This window comes from Oncorhynchus gorbuscha, linkage group LG16, assembly GCF_021184085.1.
Source record: "Oncorhynchus gorbuscha isolate QuinsamMale2020 ecotype Even-year linkage group LG16, OgorEven_v1.0, whole genome shotgun sequence".
In the NCBI taxonomy this organism is placed as follows: Eukaryota; Metazoa; Chordata; class Actinopteri; order Salmoniformes; family Salmonidae; genus Oncorhynchus; species Oncorhynchus gorbuscha.
Window position 1 is genome coordinate 87,163,386 of NC_060188.1, and position 26,187 is coordinate 87,189,572.

The window sequence follows — 26,187 nt, forward strand, 5'->3', positions numbered from 1 at the left end:
AAGTTGAGAAACCTAACTATTTTCCTCAAGTGTGTAATGTCCCGATTCCAAAGCTATATGACATCACAGAGAACGAATGCTGTACTTCATGAAATTCTCGCTAATGTTTTTTTAATCTTTGAACTAAAGTGCGTAAAGATGGAGGAATTGAGATTAAAAAAAAATGTTTTTGGGGTGGAGGAATTCAGATATGACGTCATTGTTTTCAGCACTACCCACAGTTCTTAAACTATGGCTCCCAAATGTAACAAAATGTGCCAGTATATCGGCTCAATCTACTTTGTAGTATACTGTGCTTTGCTGATACAAAAGGATAACGGAGAGCACTGTACAATACGGCGAATTGAGAAAACAAGGCATTTTAGGTAAGTACATGAGGGTAGCCATCTTTATACACCTTAGTTATTAGCCATATTTATACACCTATGTTATTGACTCCCATTCCCTACTTGAAGGAGAGCTTTCCTTGTCCCAGAATCGCCCAGAATGCACCGTGCGGCCCATTGACGACGTATGGGCAATTTACACCATGGGCGTTAATACGATTCCAATGGAGTATCTCTGGATATACTGACATCCGTTGGCTGGTTTCCTGTATTTGCATGCCCACAAAAAAGGGTATTCACTAGTTACACCGTTCATAAAGTCATAAACCACGCCCATTTGTACATTTGATCTTAAAATGTAATTCTAAACCTTACCTTAATCACAATGCTAACTTTATGCTTAACCTTAAACTTAAATTAAGACCAAAAAGCAAATGTTTTGTTTTCATATTTTCTTTGCGACATAGTCAATTTTGACTTAGTCTGCGCTATCTAGTGGAAACTACAAAAAAGGGGCCCTGCGTCTTTAACGGCAAATTGTACTGAATTTTATTTCGCGAGATTTGCTTGGCGCGGTGACCCATGTGAGCGACACCTCCTGCAAGAATCATTCTCCCCTGCAGAGGAAAAGGCTATGGAGTGCTGAACGTTTTCACTGTTATTCCCCTTTCCCCCCAAGCCCCTGTATTTGTTGTGATTAGATTTCTGTAACCTTTTTGGTGGCTATCGGGCGGTGGAACGATGTGGATTCAAATTCGGACCATAGACGGAAAGGAGACACGAACCATTCAGGATCTTTCCAGGCTGACCAAAATTGAGTCTCTGAGGCTGAAAATCCAAGATATCTTCAATGTAAACCCCGGACAACAACGGTTATTCTATCGGGGCAAACAGGTAGATGTCTCACCTATGGCCATCGTAACAGTTGTTTGTTTACGTTGCAGGATTAGGTGTCAGGCTGCTAACGTTGTACTTAATACTGGAGCTTCCTGTTTTGAAGGGAATTCGCCAACAGTTCTTGCGCAAGAACCAAGAGGACGCACTCTGCCAGTGATATTAATTTGCTGCTGTTGTCCCCATTCATGCTTTATCTACTGGTGGATACATTGTTGCAGCGTTTTCAGTTGGCCTATTTAAAATGCAATCGCCAACACTTGAGCTAGAGAGCTGAGAAATGGCGTATACTTCCTGGTCTTTTTTCCCCCAGATATTTAGTGTTGGGAAAGAAATGGAAATGTCCATTCAGATCCAATTACCAATTACATTTTTTTCTGTTTTCATTTTCGTATATTTTGGATAGGTGGGCATATTTTATATAATTACCCCGTAATAGTCTTAGATATGTTGAAAACGCGGCGGAATCATGAATGCAAAAACATCTGGGATCTTTACTAATGTTTCATTGCCTTTCATATTCATGCGGCATGTGATTGTATGATGCATTTGTTTACGCTTAGGATGCGTTGCTCCACGTGCATTGCCATCCAGTGAAGTGCAGTGTTTACACCCGCGCGCTACTGGTTTGACACCCTCGACGTCACTGCATAGTGAACACGGTGGTTAGGCTTTTTAGTGAAATATGCTACGGTCAGAGTGATCTAAGCATGATTACTTTGTTTCCCACATATTCTGCATGTACATGTAAATCTTAAATACTTAGTGATATATTGAATACTGTCTTTCAAATTTAGTATGAGTTAGATAAGAGGTTCTGCTGGACAATTACTCCTGGGGATTCTAGACTATTTTCTTTAAAAATTTAACCTTTATTTAACTAGGCAAGTCGGTCAAGAACAAATTCTTATTTACTATGATTGCCTAACTGTGGGGCAGAACAACAGATTTTTACCTTGTCAGCTTGGGGATTCGATCTAGCAACCTTTCGGTTACTGGCCCAACGCTCAAACCACTGCTCTAACCATTAGGCTACCTGTAGTTCTAGACAGTACTCCTGGGGATTCTAGACAGTACTCCTGGGGATTCTAGACAGTACTCCTGGGGATTCTAGACAGTACTCCTGGGGATTCTAGACAGTACTCCTGGGGATTCTAGACAGTACTCCTGGGGATTCTAGACAGTACTCCTGGGGATTCTAGAAGCTGAAGTGGATTGACACATTTTCTCTCATTAACGTTACCTCTTTTACAATAGGACATTGATCAGTCAGTGCAACATTGTATTTTCTGAGACTTCACATAATGCCTTGTCATAATGTCAGTGTTTGTGAAGGTCAATTTTTTAGGGCTCTGTTTACAATGTAGTAATAATGATTGGCTGCTTGAGTGTTGTCAGAATAGGTGACACCCACCTACAACCACCTAATGACTCAAAATGCAGGCAGTTAATAAAAACACTGGCAATACGGTTGGAGACATCCTGTTCAGTCCTACTGCCCATGTAATGGTCATTAAGTCCTCTCCTGTGTGTGTCAAACCACATTGTATTTGTCACATGCTTTGTGAACAACAGGTGTAGACTAACAGCGAAATGCGTACTTACGGGCCCTTCCCAACAATGCAGAGAGAAACAATCTAAAAATAATAACACAGGGAATAAATGCAGAATGAGTAATAACTTAGCTTTATACACGGGGTACCAGTACCGAGTTGATGTGCAGGGTTATGAGGTAATTGTGGTAGATATGTACATATATATAGAGGTAAAGTGACTAGGCAACAGGATAGATAATAAACAGTAGCAGGAGCGAGTCAAGAATTAGTGCAAAAAGGATCAATAGTTAACCAAATAGCTACCCGGACTAACTATTTAGCAGTCTTATGGCTTGGGGGTAGAGAGAGAGGGAGTGTGTGTGTGTGTGAGACACCCACTTCATAATTGGCGGTAATCTGAGTAATCAGATGTAGAATGCTGTGAGGAGGAGGCTGTAGTCAGGCAGTTAATCGTCTGAGCGCTATGTCCCTGTGTGCTTCTCAAATGGCACCCTGTTTCTTATGTAGAACATCACATTTATCACAACCCGTATGCACTAGGTAGAGAATAAGGAGCCATTTGGGACACTACCTGCGTGGGGAATAATTAAAGTTGGAATAATGACTCGACAGGCACCCCGTAAAGAAAATACTGCTTTTCTATTATCAGATAATACACTTTAATCACACCATTTTATTCTAGTTATTTGATTTACCATAGAAATGACTTCCTTTTTGAAGGCCAGTTAGCCATCCTTAAATCCTAGGCCCCACTTCTACATTTCATCTGTAAATAAATCAACAAAAGCAGAATCGTGTCTGGCATTGAAAATAAATAGGTTGATTTTGTCTTCTTATTATTATTACATGGAGTTGAAATGGTTTTTGTCTCTGCACATGCATGCTTGGGGAGGGATTCCATTCCTACGGAAGTCGTTTGTTGCTGTATAATGTTTTAAAGCATGAGGTGTCAGCCATTTTGCATTTTTTGAATGAGGAATCACTCCATGTGTTTGTCTGTGTAGAGGAAACATGGGACGTAGCCACACCAAGCCTACTTTTTTTGTGGAGAGTAAGCGACTAATTCATTGTTTTATTTTACCTTTATTTAACTAGGCAAGTCAGTTAGGAACAAATTGTTATTTTCAATAACGGCCTAGGAACAGTGCGTTAACTGCCTGTTCAGGGGCAGAACGGCAGATTTGTACCTTGTCAGCTCGGGGGTTTGAACTTCCAACCTTCCGGTTACTAGTCCAACGCTCTAACCACTAGGCAGGTTCCATTTTATAAAGTGAATTTAAACAACAAAAGACCTGCACTTGGTTAGCTTTGACACGGGTGTTCAGTTGACAGCCCACATATGTTTCATCACCGTGTGATTTATGCATGGCTGTCTGTTTTCTAAGGAAACAATATGGGTTTCTCTTCATGCATTTCCATACAGTGTTGAATTTTCCCACTATCCTTTTATTTATGCCTAGTTAATGATGATGATGATGATAATACATAATGTGTCATTTAGCAGATGCTTTTATCCAACACGACATAGTCATGCGTGCATACATTTTCTGATGTAGAGGTGCTCCCGGGAATCGAACCCACTATCCTGGCGTTGCAAGCACTATGTTCTACCAAATGAGCTTCAGAGGACCACAATATGTGCTAGGCTATGGTTTTGAGGGTTATGAGGCTTATTATACAAGAATACCCTTGGGTTTCAGTGCTGATTTTGTGGAGTACTGTTGTAGTATAGTTGTACTGTAGTGAAGGCCTGGTAGTACAGTAATGTACTGTAGTAAAGTTGTAGTGTAGGTCTACTAGGACAGTAATGTAAAGTAGTGTAGGTCTAGTAGTATAGTTGTACTGTAGTATAGTTGTAAGTGTAGTACAGTAATGTACTGTAGGAAAGTTGTACTGTAATACTGTAGTGTGGTACTGTAATACTGTAGTGTAGTACAGTAATGTACTGTAGTAAAGTTGTACTGTAATAGTGTAGTATAGTAATGTACTTTTATTTCCTTTGCCTCGTAGGAAAACAGGCAGGGTGGGTGGGGGATTTCCACGTGTGAAGAAATGTGAAGAATGAGCCACTCACAGTACGAACTACCGAAACACTGTTAGAATATGCTGCCGGAGGAGACCCGTTCAACTCATTCAATATCAAAATGGCGTCGTTTCAGACCTAGTTCAATGCATTGACTGACTCTGTCCTTGTGTTTGAAGATGGTCCATTTTACAGAGCCACAGTGGTCTTGTAAGTCTGTGGTAAAGGTACCTTTTCTAGTCTTTATAGTACCTGCCTAACAGTCACCCACTTTCCCTTACATAGGAGTACAGTCACCATTGCCATTCTCTTTCAGATCAGAACATGCCGTCTCATCACACTCAAGGCTTGTGATTGGCTGGTTTTGAATTATGCTCCCTGTCTATTGGCGAGTGAGTGTTGCTCAGTGTTTGAAGGTCAGGCAGTAGTATTTCACTGTTCGAGTTGTAATGACCTTTCGGTGCCAAAAAAAACCACTCGTACGTCTGGAATGTTATAAATGCTCCCAAATGCGAGAAAATACCGATCAACTGTTTTTCATGAACACAAATACACACACAATGTTTTCAACACGACAGACACATTTTCTCTGTTGGAAAACCCAGGGCATTTGTTCAGTTATCTTGGTACTGCTTAGAGGCATTGAGGGCTTTGTAAGAACCGGTTCCATCGTTGTCCAGGGTTTCGGGGGACAGGGATAAGAGTGAGCTGCAGTCATCCATGCGTACAGGCACGCCCAGTTTAGGGCTGGGCTGGCTGAAGGTTTGAAGCCTGTCGTCTGACAGGGCTGAGGGCACTTAAATCCATTTATATATATGCCATTTTAGCAGACGCTTTTATCCAAAGCGACTTACAGTCATGTGTGCATACATTCTACGTATGGGTGGTCCCGGGGATCAAACCCACTACCCTGGCGTTACAAGCGCCATGCTCTACCAACTGAGCTACAGAAGGACCACTTACATAGTGCTTCTTGCCTGCAGTGGAGGCAGTGTTAATAACCTGATGAAAGTTGGTGTCCTTTATGAGTTAAGGAACAGTGTGCCATTTTAAGAAGCGACAGTTGAGGTAGATCAATGTAGTCCATGGTCATGTTTGTAAGGGCACACTGCAATAAGACTGTTTCAAAGCATTTTGTAACAGAAAACAATAATGCGCATTAGATAGTCCCTCTCCTTTTTCTTCCATTTTGTGCCTACTGAACACAACCCAGTATTCTGTGAATCCTGTAGGTCAAAGGTCAGAGTAATTGTTACGTTGTATGAATTGGTGTGGGTTTTCTGAGAGAGGTGAAAAATGGGAGTAGGAGGGAATCAATCCAAAGCTTTAGGCACAATAAAACCCCTATTTTTCCTGCCGTCCTGCCATAGAGAACACCTTACAGACACTGTGCTTAAGGACAATAAATCAATTGGACGTTGGTAACCACAAACCTAGCTCTGGCTTATATAATAAACACAATAACATTCAAGTCTTTAAAAAAAATGTTACATGGAAATATTCTAGTTCAGTCCAAGTTTAGCCATTTCTATGTTCAAATACCCTGCACGTGGATTTAGATTTGAGGATTTTCGGTTATCACAGTATTCGCACGGTCCAGTCTAGTTCTTTTGTTGGTGGCTCCATCAGCGACGGTGCTATGTTGAAGCCTGTGTGTTCTTCATTTGAATAGCAGCTAGCTACAGAAACTGTGCCGCGGCTGTTGGTAATGCAAGGTAATTGGGAGCACTTTCCTTCTCACTGTACCAGACCGGTTTGTCAAAAACGCAGGGTCCTGCTTTACAAACACAACGGCTAGGAAGAAACGAGGTTTGGCGGGTGGGGGGGGGGGTAGCAAGCCGCACCGAGCCAAATCAAGTCGACTTCTTTTTGTCCATGTATTTACTAGAGCTAAAGAACGGAATCTATTTGAGGAACACATGACTGTGTTCTGTATAGATGACTAAATACTGCAGAGTTTGGGTACACTCTAGATGTCCAGTTCCATGTCAGTGTTTTGGGCTGCTTGGGGCCGGGGTGTTCGCTCTTGATAAGGAACGTGACCTTGTTTTTTTTCCCCTATTGCTCCCCTCTTTGGCAGTCTAGCGGGCGGTAGGCGAGGGGTGGGTTGGGCGGCGGGATGGGCTGTGGGGGATGGGGTACGGAGCAGGAGCACTGTGTGTGTGTGTTGGGCGTTTTCTAACTTATCCCAGAATTACTTTCTCCCTGCCAGGCTGACTGTGGCTCTCTAGTCTCTCACTACTGACTCTATAGACTAGTCTCTCACCACTGACTCTATAGACTAGTCTCTCACCACTGACTCTATAGACTAGTCTCTCATCACCGCACCACTGACTCTATAGACTAGTCTCTCATCACCGCACCACTGACTCTATAGACTAGTCTCTCATCACCGCACCACTGACTCTATAGACTAGTCTCTCATCACCGCACCACTGACTCTATAGACTAGTCTCTCATCACCGCACCACTGACTCTATAGACTAGTCTCTCACCGCACCACTGACTCTATAGACTAGTCTCTCACCACCCCACTGACTCTATAGACTAGTCTCTCATCACCACCCCACTGACTCTATAGACTAGTCTCTCTCACCACCCCACTGACTCTATAGACTAGTCTCTCACCACCCCACTGACTCTATAGACTAGTCTCTCACCACCCCACTGACTCTATAGACTAGTCTCTCACCACCCCACTGACTCTATAGACTAGTCTCTCACCACCCCACTGACTCTATAGACTAGTCTCTCACCACCCCACTGACTCTATAGACTAGTCTCTCACCACCCCACTGACTCTATAGACTAGTCTCTCACCACCCCACTGACTCTATAGACTAGTCTCTCACCACTGCACCACTGTCTCTATAGACTAGTCTCTCACCACTGCACCACTGTCTCTATAGACTAGTCTCTCATCACCGCCCCACTGACTCTATAGACTAGTCTCTCACCACTGACTCTATAGACTAGTCTCTCACCACCCCACTGACTCTATAGACTAGTCTCTCACCACCCCACTAATTGGTATGGTTTTGCACCTTTGTTGCGTTAGGGAAATTAATCGTCACACATACAGCCCTGACTCACTTATAAAATACACACACACACTCAGCTGTGCGTACACACAAAACAAGTGCATTTTGGAATCACAGTGCATTTTAGAAGCACAGTTCATAGACTGATGCTTTGATAGGTTCCATGGCACCTACTCACAAGCACCTTCCCCAATTCTGGTTGATCCCAGGTGGTCCAATTCACTTAATTGGCAGAAGCACAAAAGTACCATGAAATAATATATGGTAATAATATACATTTTCTGTCATTTTAATTCCATAGTACTTTTTTTCTCTTGTGTTTTAAAATAATTGTGAGATGCCAAGTCATATCTGTCAGCCAATATATAATCTAATGGACTTTTATTTTTACTTTATTTTATTTTTTTACCCTTTTTCTCCCCAATTTTGTGGTATCCAAGTGTTTTAGTAGCTACTATCTTGTCTCTTCGCTACAACTCCCGTACGGGCTCGGGAGAGACGAAGGTTGAAAGTGATGCGTCCACTGATACACAACCCAACCAAGCCGCACTGCTTCTTAACACAGCGCGCATCCAACCCGGAAGCCAGCCGCACCAATGTGCCACCAATGTGGTTAGCGTGCACTGCGCTATTAGGTCCAGCAATTGCCTGTTCAAACCCTAAAGGAGACGTTCAATAATTACGTATTCAAAATAGGTTGTCCCAACCTTGCCAATGCGTAAGCAAAGCATGTCCTATGCAGTTTTTAGTCACTGTCCGAGTGCTGTGCTTCTAATGATTAGAAATGAGCTTTTCAAAGACCGTTTGACTGACTTGTCACCTTGGATAAGATGAACACAGAAAGTAGTTTGACTGGGGAGAGGTGGTAATTGTGATCAATAACCAAATAATAATAATGAGAATACACACTAGGGTCGTCCCTGACAACAACAAAAAATCTTGGTTGACCGAAAGCCGTCTGTTCTTCCAACCAATCAAATTTTTTAAACTTGTATTTTTCACACACAGTTGAAGTCAGAAGTTTACATACACTTAGATTGGAGTCATTAAAAGTCATTTTTCAACCACTCCACAAATTTCTTGTTAATTAACAAACTATAGTTTTGGAAAGTCAATAAAGACATCTACTTTGTGCATGACACAAGTAATTTTTCCAATAATCGTTTACAGACAGATTATTTCACTTATAATTCAATGTAATACAATTCCAGTGGGTCAGTTTACAACAGACACTAAGTTGACTGTGCCTTTAAACAACTTGGAAAATTCCAGAAAATTATGTCATGGCTTTAGAAGCTTCTGATAGGCTAATTGAAATCATTTGAGTCAATTGGAGATGTACCTGTGGATGTATTTCAAGGCCTATCTTCAGACTCTGTGCATCTTTGCTTGACATCATGGGAACATCAAGAGAAATCAGCAGCTTCATCCTTGGGAGAAATTTCCAGAAGGCTGAAGGTACCACGCTCATCTGTACAAATAATAGTACGCAAGTATAAACCCCATGGGACCACGCAGCCATCATACCACTCAGGAAGGAGACATATTCTGTCTCCTCGAGATGAATGTACTTTGGTGCAAAAAGTGCAAATCCATCCCAGAACAACAGCAAAGGACCATAGTAAAACGAGTCCTATATCGACATAACCTGAAAGGCTGCTCAGCAAGGATGAAGCCACTACTCCAAAACCACCATAGAAAATCCAGACTATGGTTTGCAACTGCACATAGGAACAAAGATCATACTTTTTGGAGAAATGTCCTTGGTCAGATGAAACAAAAATAGAAATGTTTGGCCATAATGACCATCATTATGTTTGGAGGATAAAGGCGGAGGCTTGCAAGCCGAAGAACACCATCGCAACTGTGAAGCACAGGGGTGGCAGCATCATGTTGTGGGGGGGCTTTGCTGCAGGATGGACTGGTGCACTTCACAAAATAGATGGCATCATAAGGTAGGAAAATTATGTGGATATATTAAAGCAACATCTCAAGACATCAGTCAGGAAGATAAAGCTTGGTCGCAAATGGGTCTTCCAAATGGAAAATGACCCCAAGTATACTTCCAAAGTTGTGGCAAAATAAGGACAACAAAGTCAAGGTATTGAAGTGGCCATCACAAAGCCCTGACCTCAATCCCATAGGAAATGTGTGGGCAGAACTGAAAAATCGTGTACGAGCAAGGAGGCCTACAAACCCGACTGTTACACCAGCTCTTGTCAGGAGGAATGGGCCAAAATTCACCCAACTTATTGTGGAAGGCTACCCGAAATGTTTGATCCAAGTTAAACTATATTAAAGGCAATGCTACCAAATACTAATTGAGTGTATGTAAACGTCTGACCCACTGGGAATGTGATGAAAGAAATAAAGCTGAAATAAATTATTCTCTCTACTATTATTCTGACATTTCACATTCTTACAATAAAGTGGTGATCCTAACTGACCTAAGACAGGGAATGTTTACTGGGATTAAAAACGTAGTTTAAATGTAATTGGCTAAGGTGTATGTAAACTTCCGACTTCAAGTGTATGTGTATCTATATATATATATATATATCTATGTCTCTGTGTTTTAATAAAATCATCCATATGCATTGAGCTTGTCTGATACTTTAAGCTTACTGTTTGATGAAATAAGACAGAAATGACTCGGGAGCCAGAGCTCTAGATGACCAGGGAAGGAAATATATCCCGAAGTTGCTGGTAATAAATAAATAAACGAGTCATCATCAACCCTTCTCATGTGGAATGCCGATATATCTTACCATTTCTACTGATCTGCGTGACAGTTATGGTTTTCATTTACACATTTTTGCCGAACAGTTTCATTTATGATAACTTCTTCATATCTCAAAATCAATGTCATGTGGTTAATCACAATGCTATCTAAATGAAAAAATGATACATACTAAAAAAGTAATTTCTATTGCCATTTATGTAAAAATATCCTACACAAAGCCAACAAATAAAAACATTGCAGCCTGCAGGTAGAAAACATCCTGATTTTAATTCACATTTGCTACACATAGCCTGTCTGCAACCACCTTGAAACATTGTATCAACTATTAACTTGGGTCCAGCTGAAGCTTGAGCTAGCTAACTTGCAACATTGTTTAAAATACTTTGGGCCCTCAGTTTCCTGCCCAGTGAGCTCGGGACGTACACAGCTGTAGGGTATTTATGCAAGGGATAAGAAGCAGTGCTTGACTTTGGCAGAAGCTCGCTGGAGAGGAGTGCCGACACCTCAAATGTTCTACTGCTTGAGCTCCTGTTCCTCTTTATAGAATATTAACTCAAAAGTATTGAGGAGCTCCTGCACCTAAATATAAACAGTACTAGCACCCAAAATGAGTACCAGAACATATTTCAGTTCAAGTCAAGCACTGATGAGAAGAAATCAGGTAGGCCTATTTTATGACTTTTCCACTGATTCGGAGCATAGCATTTTCCCCTTCACTCTGAGTTGTTATCGGACGGGACGGAGCTGGAAAGATTTTTCTAATACATTGATGAACTATTGTCATTCTCAATGGATGTTAAAACGGACTTTGTTTGCTGTTTGAGGTGAAGAAAACATTACTTTGAGAATCTCCACAGCTCATTAGTGGTTGTGCGTTAAGCCAATCAGAAATTCTATCAGACGTCCCCAAATGGCCACATTAATACACCTACATTTGCATGCAGGCCATGTTAGCCTAGAGGGCTATTTCTATGCGTATTGATGCTTACTCAGCATTGACAGGAGCGCTTCAAACAAAAGACTATGACTAAATTGACAACTCGTAAATAGAATGAAATAAACCAAAAACTTGTTTCTCACAAGTGTCGCAGCATAGGTTGTGGGTTCTGCAAACAAAATGTCCACTCTGACAATGAGAACGGCAAAAGACTGGAATAATATGTTGAAAGCATTAACATAAATTACCATAACAAAACAAACATTGTAGATTAGGAATTAACGGTAAATGTACTACTGGTGATGTATGTAAAGAGGAATTGATAGACGCTAACAATCAAATGCAAACAATTCACACAATAAAGTTATGAAACAATGACTGTGCACAAATTGGCAGAAGAGAGCACATTCTAGAGAAGTGCATTGTGCATCTGGGTACTGCATGGTTAATCTAATGTCTGCATTGGCCGTGTAGCATTTATGGTGATAAGCCTCAGCAGAAATCAGGGCATTCATACTTCTTGTGCTTTGCTGAGCAGTGCAAAGCTGTGGTGAAGGAAATTGTCAAGGAAGTGAGTTTTTGTGCTTTCTACAGGATGCAACGCCCCCACCTACAGTCAACCAATCATGTCAATGCAGAGCCATACAGAGCCCTCCACACTGTTGTAACAGTTGGGAGGAGCATGGCGATGCGGTATGGAGCTCGATTTGGTCTCTGGAGGCTCCACAATTGCGTCCCACCCTCCATATGGAGCCTCTGACCACATTTTCAGATAAATTGGCTCTGTCTAGGCTTCTGCAATGGATTAGTTCACTGAGATGGGTGCATATATGTAGATGTTTTTGTCATTTAGAAATGTCCTTGTTCTTGACAGAAAAGCCCCCTGTTAAAATAACATCAAATTGATCAGAAATGCAGTGTAGACATTGTTAATGTTCTAAATTACTGTTGTAGCTGGAAATGGCTGATTTTTAATGGAAGCCCAGCATCCTGGAGTCTCCTCTTAACTGTTGACTTTGAGACGGGTGTTTTGCGGGTACTATTTAATGAAGCTGCCAGTTGAGGACTTGCGAGGTGTCTGTTTCTCAAACTAGATGCTTTAAAGTTCTTGTCCTCTTGCTCAGTTGTGCACCGGGGCCTCCCACTCCTTTCTATTCTGATTAGAGCCAGTTGGCACTGTTCTGTGAAGGGAGTAGTACACAGTGTTGTACGAGATCTTCAGTTTCTTGGCAATTTCTCTGCTGGAATAGCCTTGGTTCTGAGAAATGGACTGACGAGTTTCAGGAGAAACGTCTTTGTTTCTGGCCATTTTGAGCCTGTAATCGAACCCACAAATGCTGATGCTCCAGACACTCAATGAGTCTAAGAACAACAGTTTTCACCTGTGCTAACATAATTGCAAAAGGGTTTTCTAATGATCAATTTGCCTTTTAAAGTTATAAACTTGGATTAGCTAACACAACGTGCCATTGGAACACAGGAGTGATGGTTGCTGATAATGGGCCTCTGTTCGCCTATGTAGATATTCCATAAAAAAATCTGCCGTTTCCAGCTACAATACATTTACAACATTAGCCATGTCTACTCTGTATTTCTGATCAATTTGATGTTATCTTAATGGGAAAAAATGTTGCTTTTCTTTCAAAAACAAGGACATTTCTAAGTGACCCCAAACCTTTGAACAGTAGTGTGTGTCTGTGTGTCTAAAGTTTTAGAACACCTACTCATTCCAGGATTTCTTTATTTTGGCTATTTTCTAAATTGTAAATAATGGTGAAGACATCAAAACTATGAAGTAACACATATGGAATCATATAGTAACCAAAAAATGTTAAAGAAATCCAAATATATTTGAGATTCTTCAAATAGCCACTCTTTGCCTTGATGACAGCTTTGTACACTCTTGGAATTCTCTCAACCAGCTTCACCTGGACTGCTTTTCCAACAGTCTTGAAGGAGTTCCCACATATGCCGAGCACTTGTTGGCTTCTTTTCCTTCACTCTGTGGTCCAACTCATCCCAAGCCATCTAAAAACAATTTTGGGACTCAATGAAAACAACAGTGGCTGTAATAATTTATACTGCATGATCTTATTTTATTATTCACATAAGGATATATCAAGTTATTATTATTATTATTACCCCTTTGTACACCAAGAGTGACATTTTGCAAAAGCAAATGGCAGTGAGCCAACCAACCATAACATTTCAAATAGACCGGATGTATGGCATATTATCCAATCGGCCAAAAATGTCACCATCTCTTGAACATTTCTAAACACCAAATTTGTAAAAACATTTACAGTGCAGTCGGGAAGTATTCAGACGCTTTGCCTTTTTCCACATTTTGTTGCGTTACAGGCTTATTCTCACATTGATGAGGGAGAAAACAATTTAATCACTCTCCACACAATACCCCATAATGACTAAGCAATAACAGGTTTTTAGAAATGTTTTACAAATTTGTAAAAAAATATATTTTTAGAAGTATTCAGACTCAGTGATTACAGCCTTGAGTCTTCTTTGACCCTACGAGCTTGGCACACCTGTATTTGGGGAATTTCTCCCATTCTTCTCTGCAGATCCTCTCAAGCTCTGTCAGGTTGGATGGGGAGCGTCACTGCACAGTTATTTTCAGGTCTCTTCAGAGATGTTCGATCGGGTTCAAGTCTGGGCTCCGGCTGGGCCACTCAAGGACATTCGGAGACTTGTCCCTAAGCCACTCCTGCTTTGTCTTGGCTGTGTGCTTCGGGTCATTGTCCTGTTGAGGCTAAGGTTTACCTTCCAATCTGAGGTTCTGAGCGCTCTGGATCATGTTTTCATCAAGGATCTCTCTGTACTTTGCTCCGTTCAGCTTTCCCTCGATCCTGACTAGTCTCAGAGTCCCGACCACTGAAGAGTGGCTTCCATCTGACCACTCTACCGTAAAGGCCTGATTGGTGTAGTGTTGCAGAGATGGTTGTCCTTCTGGATGGTCCACCCATCTCCACAGGAACTCTGGAGCTCTGTCAGTGACCATTGGGTTCATGGTTACCTCCCTGACCAAGGCCCTTCTCCCCCGATTGCTCAGTTTGGCCGGGCAGCCAGCTCTAGGAAGAGTCTAGGTGGTTCTTAACTTATTCCATTTAAGAATGGTGGAGGCCACTGAGTTCTTGGGGACCTTCAATGCTGCAGAAATGTTTTGGTACCCTTCCTGTTTTTGCTTTGTCATTATGGGGTGTGTGTGTGTGTGTGTGTGTGTGTGTGTGTGTGTGTGTGTGTGTGTGTGTGTGTGTGTGTGTGTGTGTGTGTGTGTGTGTGTGTGTGTGTGTAGATTTGATTATTTATATTTAATCCATCTTAGAATAAGGCTGTAACAAAATGTGGAAAAAGTCAAGGGGTCTGAGTACTTTCCGACTGCACTGTAGAAAACATTCAATATCATGTACTAGTATTGTTTTTTAGTATTTTTCTTGTTGCAACCTAAGGAGCCTATAAAACGTCTTGATAGAAAGTGGATTGTGTGAATAGTCATTGAATAGTCATTGACCCTCCGATGAAAGGTCTAATGCAGATAATGTACACTGTGTTATGGCGTTCCATGCATATCATCATTGCCCCTTTCCCAACACAATAGATGAATTCAAGTCAGTGTGCCGCAGCCTGCCTAGTGTCCTTTTGTCCAGGATGGTTACCATAGAAATAGAATTACTAAAACGGACATTCCATTCAAGTCGATGTTCTGTGATGGGTAGTAATTATATTTCTATACTATGCTGTCAACGCCACACAGCAGACAGACACACATAAACACGGGGGGAGGGGGTCCTTTATTGGTTGTCATAGCGACTTACCCCCCCCTTCTAAGACTGTATGCATTTATTGGAGGAAAACATGCAGTGGAAGGCAGAGATTTGTGTTCATTTGTTGTGCTGACTTCAGGAATGGATGTCTGGTTTTGGGGAGACGAATTCAAATGTACAGCATATTTCCCGATTCACAATGGTGTTATTTCTTATTGGAATATTCTTGTTCTCATTGTCACAACTAAGATGCATTATTTCCCATTATTTCATTTTGAGAGATGCAGCCCCCACTGTAAAATGATTCCCTAGCCTTATCCCCCTGGTCGCATAACAACTAGGACATTTGGCCCATGGACTGAGTAGATAGAAACCTGTCTGGTACAGGACAGGTGGTGCAGAGCTATTGATTGAGTCTGGAGGTGTAGTAGCTCTTCTTAGTTCAGGTTTATTATAGGTTTTGATTCTGAATGGTGCTGAGCATCAACACATTGTCCCTCCTCAGCCTTCTGCAGAATTCTGTCTTTGCCGTGCTCTGTGTTTGTCCCTCCTCAGCCTTCTGCAGAATTCTGTCTTTGCCGTGCTCTGTGTTTGTCCCTCCTCAGCCTTCTGCAGAATTCTGTCTTTGCCGTGCTCTGTGTTTGTCCCTCCTCAGCCTTCTGCAGAATTCTGTCTTTGCCGTGCTCTGTGTTTGTCCCTTGACAACCAGCTTGTGCTCGGCATACGCTTCCGACGACGGGTCAGTGACGCTATGCTGATTATTTAATATCGCACAAATGTCGGCCAGTACCCCCCCCAAAAAAAACAAGACCAATATGTCTGCCTACCAGATCAATTTGTATGTATTTTTCAAATGCAAGAGGGCCAGATGCTGTTTGACTATCCCAAAGCTGTTTTACCCATCTCAAGAGGAAAACCCCGAAAACAAAAAATAGCTGCCTATCTATCTGACATTAATTTGTGTCTTTTATTTTTCAGATGGAAGATGGCCACACACTGTATGACTACAATGTGGGTCTGAACGATATCGTCCAGCTGCTTATCCGTTCCCATGCGGGGGACGCTCCAGACAGTCCTCTCGTCATCTCCCCTGTCGTCAGCCCCAAGGAGTGTGACACAATGCCCCCACCACCCCCAACACTACGACTGGTGCAGCTACCACCCCCTCTAAACCTACCACCGTGGCCCCAACACTTACCCCCAAACCCACCACAGTCAACAACAACACAACCACCACTGGCGACACTAGTACTACCACCAACATCAGCACAACTACCAGTAAGAACGCGAGTATCACCAGTGATCCCAATAACAACGGAGACGAGTCTTCTTCTGGTCCAACGGCACCACTGGAGAAGCACGACAACCAGCCATCAACCTCTACACGTCCCTTCCTCATAGACGCGGGAATTGGGGTGTTCAAGGTAAAAGAGAAATAACTTGTGGTACAATTTTCTCTCAGGTTGATTCATTTGTGGTTTGTGTACGAAAGGCTGTGGGATAATATGCTATAGAATAAGAATATAATTAAGCAAAAAGGCCCGGGGGGTGGACAAAATGCGTCGTGCCTGGATAGAGGCCTTTGCCGTGGTATATTGGTCATATAGCCAAAGCCCTGAGGTGCCTTACTGTTATTATAAACTGATTACCAACGTAAAAATTATTATAACTGCCTCCCGGTGGCGCAGTGGTCTAAGGCACTGCATCGCAGTGCTAGCTGTGCCACCAGAGACTCTGGGTTCGATCCCAGGCACTGTCGCAGCCGGCCGCGACCGGGAGGTCCATGGGGCGACACACAATTGGCCTAGCATCGTCTGGGTTAGGGAGGGTTTGGCCGGCAGGATATCCTTGTCTCATCGCGCACTAGTGACTCCTGTGGCGGGCTGGGCGCAGTGCATGCTGACCAGGTCGCCAGGTGTATGGTGTTTCCTCCAACACATTGGTGCGGCTGGCTTCTATTCTATAGCTCAGCTGGTTAGAGAGAGAGCATTCACAACTCTACTATAGCTGAGCTGGTTAGAGAGCATTCACAACTCTACAAAATCTCAGCTGGTTAGAGAGAGAGCATTCACAATTCGAGCTCAGCTGGTTAGAGAGAGCATTCACAACTACTATAGCTTAGCTGGTTATAGAGAGAGCATTCACAACTACTATAGCTTAGCTGGTTATAGAGAGAGCATTCACAACTCTACTATAGCTGAGCTGGTTAGAGAGAGCATTCACAACTACTATAGCTCAGCTGGTTAGAGAGAGCATTTACAACTCTACTATAGCTCAGCTGGTTAGAGAGAGCATTCACAACTACTATAGCTCAGCTGGTTAGAGAGAGAGCATTTACAACTCTACTATAGCTCAGCTGGTTAGAGAGAGAGCATTCACAACTACTATAGCTCAGCTGGTTAGAGAGAGAGCATTCACAACTACTATAGCTCAGCTGGTTAGAGAGAGCATTCACAACTCTACTGGTTATAGAGAGGGCATTCACAACTCTATTATAGCTTAGTTGGTTAGAGAGAGAGCATTCACAACTCTACTATAGCTCAGCTGGTTAGAGAGAGGGAGAGCTTTCATAACTCTACTATAGCTCAGCTGGTTATAGAGAGCATTCACAATGGTACACCAGCAGCAGGTCATGCTGCCTCATTTCACCACCTTTTCCCCTTTGCATTGCTGTGGTTTGGGCCCACATGCCTGTGGTAGTTTGAATTGGCAGCCAACTCCCTCAGCGATCTGAACTCCATCTCCATAGTGACCGGCCGGCCAGGACACAGTGCTCAGGAGTGTTTAGCTACTGTAGCAGGCCCAGTGGTGTGGGTGCCAGTCAGGGGTCTGTCTGGCTGACTGGTGTGTGTGAGGTGGCTGGGTTGCTTTTATCTGTCCTATTTCACATGTGTGAATTGGAAATGTGTTTTTTTTTTGCATATCTCCCCGAGTCACCCTTGGAGAATGGGGTCACAGCCAGGGGAGGTTGATATATTGTTATGGGTCCTTATTCACAAAGCGTCTCAGAGTGGGAGTTATGCTATAGGATCAGTGTAGCCTTTTAGATCATAATGAATAGGATTTATATGGATGGGGGGGTCATACAACGGACCTCCTGTTCTGATAAGCGTTTTGAATACTGGCCCTGTACTCAGATGTCCCTGTTGAGGGATGTCTGGATGAGACTGTACCTCGTCTTTTACCTCATTGTATGTTGCTCTACAGATTTAATCTCCCCTCGGCCTAGAATCAGATAACAGGTTCTAGAAGCCATATTACCATGGAACAAATGGTTGCCAGGAATGTCCCTTGGTATTTTTTATTATTCATACTCACTTACAGTAAATGGTGGAGCTGCTACGTTTTGATGGACATGTCCTGTTCACAGTTAACACCAAAGCCAAGCTGCCGGGGAGTGTGAGCCTAAAGATGCCTTGTAGACCCAAGCTCAGAGACACACTATACCCAGAGCCCGGCCCTGAGAGAGGGCCTGCCGCTGGTGAACCACAGCGGCTATAAAAGATATGTGCTGGAACATGGACAGGACAGTCTCTTGGCTCAATGCTTATAGCACCATCAAGGAGATGACTGCAGCTGTGTTTTCAGTTCCAAAAGTATGTGGACGCCTGCTCGTGGAACATCTCATTCCAAAATCATGGGCATTAATATGGAGTTGGTCCTCCCTTTGCTGCTATAACAGCCTCCACTCTTCTGGGAAGCCTTTCCACGAGATGTTGGAACATTGTTGCGGGGACTTGCTTCCATTCAGCCACAAAAGCATTAGTGAGGTCTGGCACAGATGTTGGGTCAATTAGGCCTTGCTCACAGTCGGCTTTCCAATTCATCCCAAAGGTGTTCGATGGGGTTGAGGTCAGGGCTCTGTGCAGGCCAGTCAAGTTATTCCACACCGATCTCGACAAACCATTTCTGTATGGACCTCGCTTTGTGCACGGGGGCATTGTGGTCCTTCTGTAGCTCAGTTGGTAGAGCATGGCGCTTGTAACGCCAGGGTAGTGGGTTCGTTTCCCGGGACCACCCATACGTAGAATGTATGCACACATGACTGTAAGTCGCTTTGGATAAAAGCGTCTGCTAAAATGGCATATATATTGTCCATGCTGAAATAAGAATACAATGGGTGTAGATCTTACTGTGAAATAGTTACAAGCCCTTAACCAAAAATGCAGTTTTAAGAAAATAGTTAAAAAATATTTACTAAATAAACTAAAGTAAAATAATTAGGTAGGTAGGTAGGTGTAAAGTGACTGCATATCTAATAAACAGGGAGTAACAGCAGTGTAAAAACAAAGGGTGGGGGTGGTGTCAATGCAAATAGTCTGGGTGGCCATTTGATGAATTGTTCAGCAGTCTTATGGCTTGGATATAGAGGCTGATAAGGAGCCTTTTGGACATCGACTTGGATGTCATTGTATGCTGTAAGTGTTAAGATTTCCCTTCACTGGAACTAAGGGGCCCGAACCATGAAAAACAGCCCCAGACCATTATTCCTCCTCCACCAAACTTTACAGTTAGCACTATACATTTGGGCAGGTAGCGTTATCCTGGCATCCACCAAAACCCAGATTAGTCCGTCGGACTGCCAGATGGTGAAGCCGGATGCATCCCTCCCGAGAACGCGTTTCCACTGTTCCAGAGTCCAATTACGGCGAGCTTTACACTACTCCAGCCGACCCTTGGCATCGCACATGGTGATCTTAGGCTTGTGTGGCTGCACAGCCATGGAAACCCATTTCATGAAGCTCCCGACGAACAGTCATTGTGTTGATGTTGCTTCCAGAGTCCGTTTGGAACTCGGTAGTGAGTATTGCAACTGAGGACAGACAATTTTTATGTGCCTTGAGCTTCACCACCTGGCGGTCCCGTTCTGTGAACTTGTGTGGCCCACCATTTCGTGGCTGAGCTGTTGTTGCTCCTAGATGTTTCCACTTCACAATAACAGCACTTACAGTTGACCGGGGCAGCTCTAGCAGGGCAGACATTTGATGAAACTGACTTGCTGGAAAGGTGACATCCTATGGCGGTGTCACTTTTGAAAGCCACTGAGCTCTTCAGTAAGGCCATTCTGTTGCCAATGTTTGTCTATGGAGATTGCATGGCTGTGTGTTTGATTTCATACACCTGTCAGCAACGGGTGTGGCTGAAATAGCCAAATAGCCACACACTTTTGGCATTGTAGTGTACTAACAGGATTACTTAAACACTTAAATGTACCATTGTGCACTCTGACTCACTGTCTGATAAATATCATATTTTATTATATTATGACTAATGATGGAGATGACTGAACAGCAAAGAGGTTTACTCAGTAGATAAAACTGTCGAGGTAAGCACACTCACACATAATGAACAGGAAGTAGTATATGTATTGTATTACGTAGAGTGAACAGGAAGTAGTATATGTATTGTATTACGTAGAGTGAACAGGAAGTAGTATATGTATTGTATTACGTAGAGTGAACAGGAAGTAGTATATGTATTGTATTACGTAGAGTGAACAGGAAGTAGTATATGTATTGTATTACGTAGAGTGAACAGGAAGTAGTAGCTCTATGAAAACTTAATGTGAACAGAAAACACCAAAAATCTGCTTAACTTTGATACTGCTACTGAGACGGAGTACAGTAGTAGTGATTTCTCTGAAAGCTAACGTTCGTTTTAGTTTGTTTGTGTTCAGGGTACTTGTATTATTGATGTGCTACTGTTTTTGGTGAGACTTTTAGTTTAAGATTTAAATGTACTCAAACCCAGCAGTTAAGATCTCTGTAGTGTTGTGGTGTCTCCCTTGTAGTGTGTTTTCCTATATTTTTATTTTTAATCCCAGCCCCCATCCCTGTAAGAGGCCTTTTGCATTTGGTAGGCCGTCATTGTAAGTAAGAATTTGTTCTTAATCAACGGACTTAAAAAAAATAAATAAAAAAAATCTTTATTTAACTAGGCAAGTCAGTTAAGAACAAATTCTTATTTTCAATGACGGCCTAGGAACAGTGGGTTAACTGCCTGTTCAGGGGCAGAACGACAGATTTGTACCTTGTCAGCTTGGGGGTTTGAACTTGCAACCTTCCGGTTACTAGTCCAACGCTCTAACCACTAGGCGACTTAGTCTAGTTAAATAAGCCTAGTTAAATAAATATAATAAAAAAATTGGCGTGTGGCCCAGAGGATGTCCCTGTCAATTAGCAGTCCCCATTGGCCTGTAGAGATGAACATGTCTGCTTTCACTATCCGTCTCTCCTGGAGCTGATGACAGGACCACATGAAAACAGCAGCCTGACTGAAGGCTCTGTCTGATTCTCATGTAGATGTGAATTCATATGGAAAGGTACAAGCTTTGTCCTTTATAAACAGGCTGGTGGGTTTTAAAGACTAGCGTTGGAGTCGATTCCATTTAAATTCAGGGATTTGATTTACTTCCTGAGTTGAAATAATTGACTTGACCCCCCAAAACCCCACTGTCCCTCCCAGCCTAACCCTAACTCAGCTCTTTAATTCAAGGACTTTACAACCATGTCTGATACTTTATATTCTGCATCTGTACAAGGCTGGGATGTGGATTGATGGTCTCTTGATGCGTTCTCCGTTTGTTTTATGATGCGTAACGTTTTTAGCTAATAGAGTTAGCCGCTCAGGGTGATGTCACTGTTCTGGAATGTTCATCAGTTCTGGAATGTTCATCCGTGAGTTCTTCAGTGAGTGTTTGTTGAGTGGCAAAGGGGGGACAGAGAACCTCCATCCACTGTGGCCACGATACACATTGTAGCCATTGCTATGCTCAGAGGTCCCAGACAGCATGTTGTTGGCCTTGCCCCTCCCTGTCTCCTAGCTCTGTTATGCATGTGAGCTGCTCATGTCCCGTATACTGAGGCAAGGGCGGCGCATTTATAGCATAGTCAATGGTGTTTAGCGAACACACTGGAGACGGCGTGTCTCTCGTTTTGTCGCTAATCATGAACGTTTTCTTTCGTCAAAACTGTCCATTTCCCAAGTAACTGAGGATTATTTTCCTCCACTTTGTTTGTTCATGATGTCAACAAAAGTAAAAAGGCTTTGACTTCTAGGAAGACCTTTTCTTTGAACATTTCATCACTATCCTTGAAATGTCCCGTGAGTCTGTTGCTTTGTTTACCCACAAACCTGTTATTGCTTTCATCAGTACTCAAAGCCAGCTGCACTCTGCACATCCATTCATTTGAAATGTACGTGTGAATTTTATTCATAGTTGAAAGGTAAACTCAATTTTTGTTTATTTTTCTCCTTTCAGATAAACGAGTTGGTGGACTGCAGGGACATAAGCATCGGTGCCTGGTTTGAAGCCTGCATCGACAACGTGTCACTCAGCTCAAAGGGACAGAACAGCACCAGTAAAGCTCCTACAGCAGGGAAGGTTGGCAGGCCTAGCAAAAGGACGAATGGCAAGCTTGAGACAGAGCCGGGCCAAGGCCAAAGCCACCTCTCCTCCTCAGACAATAATAATAATAATAATAATGGGAATAATTCTACTTCTGTGTTGAACTCTGACAGTATTGGGCCAGGGGCTGGGCCCTCCACCTCTCAAACAGACTATACTGCCACAGACAAAGAGAAGGAGGATGTGACGTACCACATCAGATATGATGAGTAAGTTGTCCGTGCTTTCTGACCTACAGGCTTGTTATCGCAGATTCATAGTTTCCTTTTTTGTTTGCTCATGGTTTTAGAAAAGTTTAATTCAGTTTGGTGGGATTAACCAACTGTGAGTGATGATGGATCCTACCAGGTAAGTAAGGACTGTGTAGACTGGGGTGCTTGGGAGTTCAGGAGGAGGTGTGATTGCATGCTATATATGAATGAATGAATGATCTAAGCCATAAAAACGGCTGTATAACACGATATGCACTTACAGTATGTAGTGCTGCACCATTAGATACAGAGGAGGAGAGATTACATGCCATATAAATCCCCGTATATCTACCATGATACTTCTTGATGTAGTGCTACACCATTGGAGTTGATTTACAATAGCCCCACCCTCTCATTTGACCTTTAACCCAGGAAACAAAAGCTCAGGCACTAATTGAAGAGAATCCTATTTCTCTGATAGCCTTGGTGAGTCAGTCAAATGGAAATCGATGTGCAACAGGAAGTCATTTCCTGTCTCAGAGATCCATTAGAAAAAGGAATAAAAACAATTTGTCTGCAGGGTTGATCCTGGAGTGAGAATGAATGTATGTTTTTAGGACTGACACATAGCTTTCAACACAGTTGCTAGGCGGAGAGTAATAGCCAGATGAAATAGACTAGATATAGTTCAATTCTGGATACATCCTGTCAGTTTGGAAATCTGAGATGTTGAATTGCATTTTTACTATATTTACACAACTTCCATGGCTTCCAACTTCTCTAAAAACAACATTGTCAGTAGTTGGTGTTTTGAACAAAAACTGGGACAATGTGTTCAGTTTTACATGCAATCAAAGTAGGGAACATCTGCAACATATTAATGCAAAAATGTTTTTTATTTAACTCACGCAATTTAAGCAGAAACTGCCCTACATCCTCCTGGATGGTGAATGTTCCCCTGTAAGGATGTTTGGGATGTGAACCCACAACCCTTTGGTTCAGAGGGAACAGGAAATGGGGTCAGGTTGGAGCAGCTTGTTTAAAACCACAGCCCCTGATTTCTCCCTCCCTGCCTGCAGCTTATAAGGGAATGTAGAATCGGGTGGTGTAGGGGGAAGCTGCTAAATAGAATTTGGAGTCATCTTTTTCTGGTGAATCCATTCAGAAGGAGCCGTTTCCATGGTAACCACGGAGTTCTCGGGAGCGTTACTCTAACCGCCTCATCTCCACATTCTAATTGCTGCCTAAAATTGAGTGGCACATCCAGCATGTCACATGGAGAGGTACAGGAGGCTCGTTGCTGTGTGAACCACATACACCACTGCTGTTGTAGAGTAGCTATCAATCTCTTCAGCCATATTGAAATATGATCCGTGTTTGACTTGGGCAGGAGCTCACCGACGCTGACTACCGGCAACTCACATTTTCTACTGCTTGAGCTCCTGTTCCTCTTATGGAATATTAGTTCAAAAGTATTGTGCAGATCCTGAACCAAAATATACACAGTACTGACACCCAAAATGAGTACCGACGTCTATTTTCAGTCCAAGCCAAGCACTGAGTATGACGATTGCAAATAACATCAACGCATATTTCAAATGACCCCAAGCCAAGCAGCTTCTCTCTCTGGCTCTGATTGGTAAACGGCACAATCTACCTTCCCAGGTTTTGACTGTTTGTTAGAGCGCGGAGCGGAGGGTTTTTCTCATTTTTCTCATCTCCTTTGTGTGCGTTGTGGTTAGGCAAGGCTTTCCAAGGTTCTTGCTGTATAATTTGATGCAGAAAAACAGCCTGTTTCACATTGAAATCTCAAACTAATTTCCAACAAAACTGTTGCCCCCAAGATAAAGAATCCTCTGCGTTTTTGTTGTTGCCTGTTTTTCTATACTAACAAGCATCTCAGATCTGGCTTATGGTCCGTCTAGTATTTGGCCCAACCAATGCATGTACATCCATCCAACCAGGGAAAAAAACCTGGATAGCATAAATAATACAATTATCAGATTATATGGTTATATAAAATAGATCAGAAGGAATATTACCGCAGAGACCATGCAATTTCAGTATTGTGGCAGCTAACCCCCCCCCCTTTCTAATTTGCATGGATTAAACCTGGTACTTAGATCTAACAGATCTAATTCAGTGTATTTTCATTCAGTGTATTTCAATATTGCTAAAGGCAGACTGAGACCAAATGCCTGCAGGTCCATTGAATTATAAAATAATGCCGCTGTTACAACAGACTTGGCAACCTTGTATTGCGTGAATAGATCCAACCAGGACTGCCTTCCTGCTAGTAAATTACTCCCCCACTGTCCTCTCAATGCACTTCACTTCACTTATCCTCCCTCTTGTTTTCAGATTAAATGTGATTAAACAGATCTTGATTTTTCACCGTTTCTATTTAAATCCTCAATTACAAATTAACAGAGAGGTTAACAGAATGTGATCATTTCACCCGTGATGCTACCATGGAGTAATTACGCTCAACTAAGAACAGCTGTGTGTGTGTGTGTGTGTGTGTGTGTGTGTGTGTGTGTGTGTGTGTGTGTGTGTGTGTGTGTGTGTGTGTGTGTGTGTGTGTGTGTGTGTGTGTGTGTGTGTGTGTGTGTGTGTGTGTGTGTGTGTGTGTGTGTGGCTCCTCATCTGAACCCAGAGACCCTATCAAACCATGCAGCTTATCTGACAGCCATGGGACCCAGCAAAACGATATTGGTTTTCACATCTCTCCTCTACATGCTGTACATGAGATCTGTCTGGTTGTCTACTTATAATGTTGATCACAGTCTCTCCAGTCAACACTCTAAATTCCACAATCTAAAACCCAAATTCTAAATTACATTCTAGAATCCCTGCTTCCAGCTCCTCCTAGGTCCCTTGTACAGTATCAGGGTCTGTGTGGCCCATGTTGGGGGTGGACCACCGTGTGCTGAACACTGACTTCTGTTCTGTTCTCCCCTTACGGAGCCTCCTGTTACTCTCCCAGTGTCCCAGCACATTGACTTCTGTTCTCCCCCTACGGAGCCTCCTGTTACTCTCCCAGTGTCCCAGCACATTGACTTCTGTTCTCCCCCTATGGAGTCTCCTGTTACTCTCCCAGTGTCCCAGCACATTGACTTCTGTTCTCCCCCTACGGAGCCTCCTGTTACTCTCCCAGTGTCCCAGCACATTGACTTCTGTTCTCCCCCTACGGAGTCTCCTGTTACTCTCCCAGTGTCCCAGCACATTGACTTCTGTTCTCCCCCTACGGAGTCTCCTGTTACTCTCCCAGTGTCCCAGCACATTG

The 26,187-nt window shown here is 42.8% G+C and overlaps 1 protein-coding gene across 1 annotated transcript in view; it reads left to right on the forward strand.

The window, feature by feature from the left end:
* The first annotated feature begins 809 nt into the window (after nt 1-809).
* Nucleotides 810-26,187, forward strand: part of LOC123999344 (E3 ubiquitin-protein ligase UHRF2-like) — a 45,423-nt gene continuing 20,045 nt past the window's right edge. The window contains 4 exon segments of the mRNA XM_046304995.1: nt 810-1,220; nt 16,281-16,421; nt 16,424-16,726; nt 22,564-22,919. Of these exon segments, the coding sequence (XP_046160951.1) occupies nt 1,068-1,220; nt 16,281-16,421; nt 16,424-16,726; nt 22,564-22,919 (953 nt within the window). The 5' untranslated portion in view covers nt 810-1,067.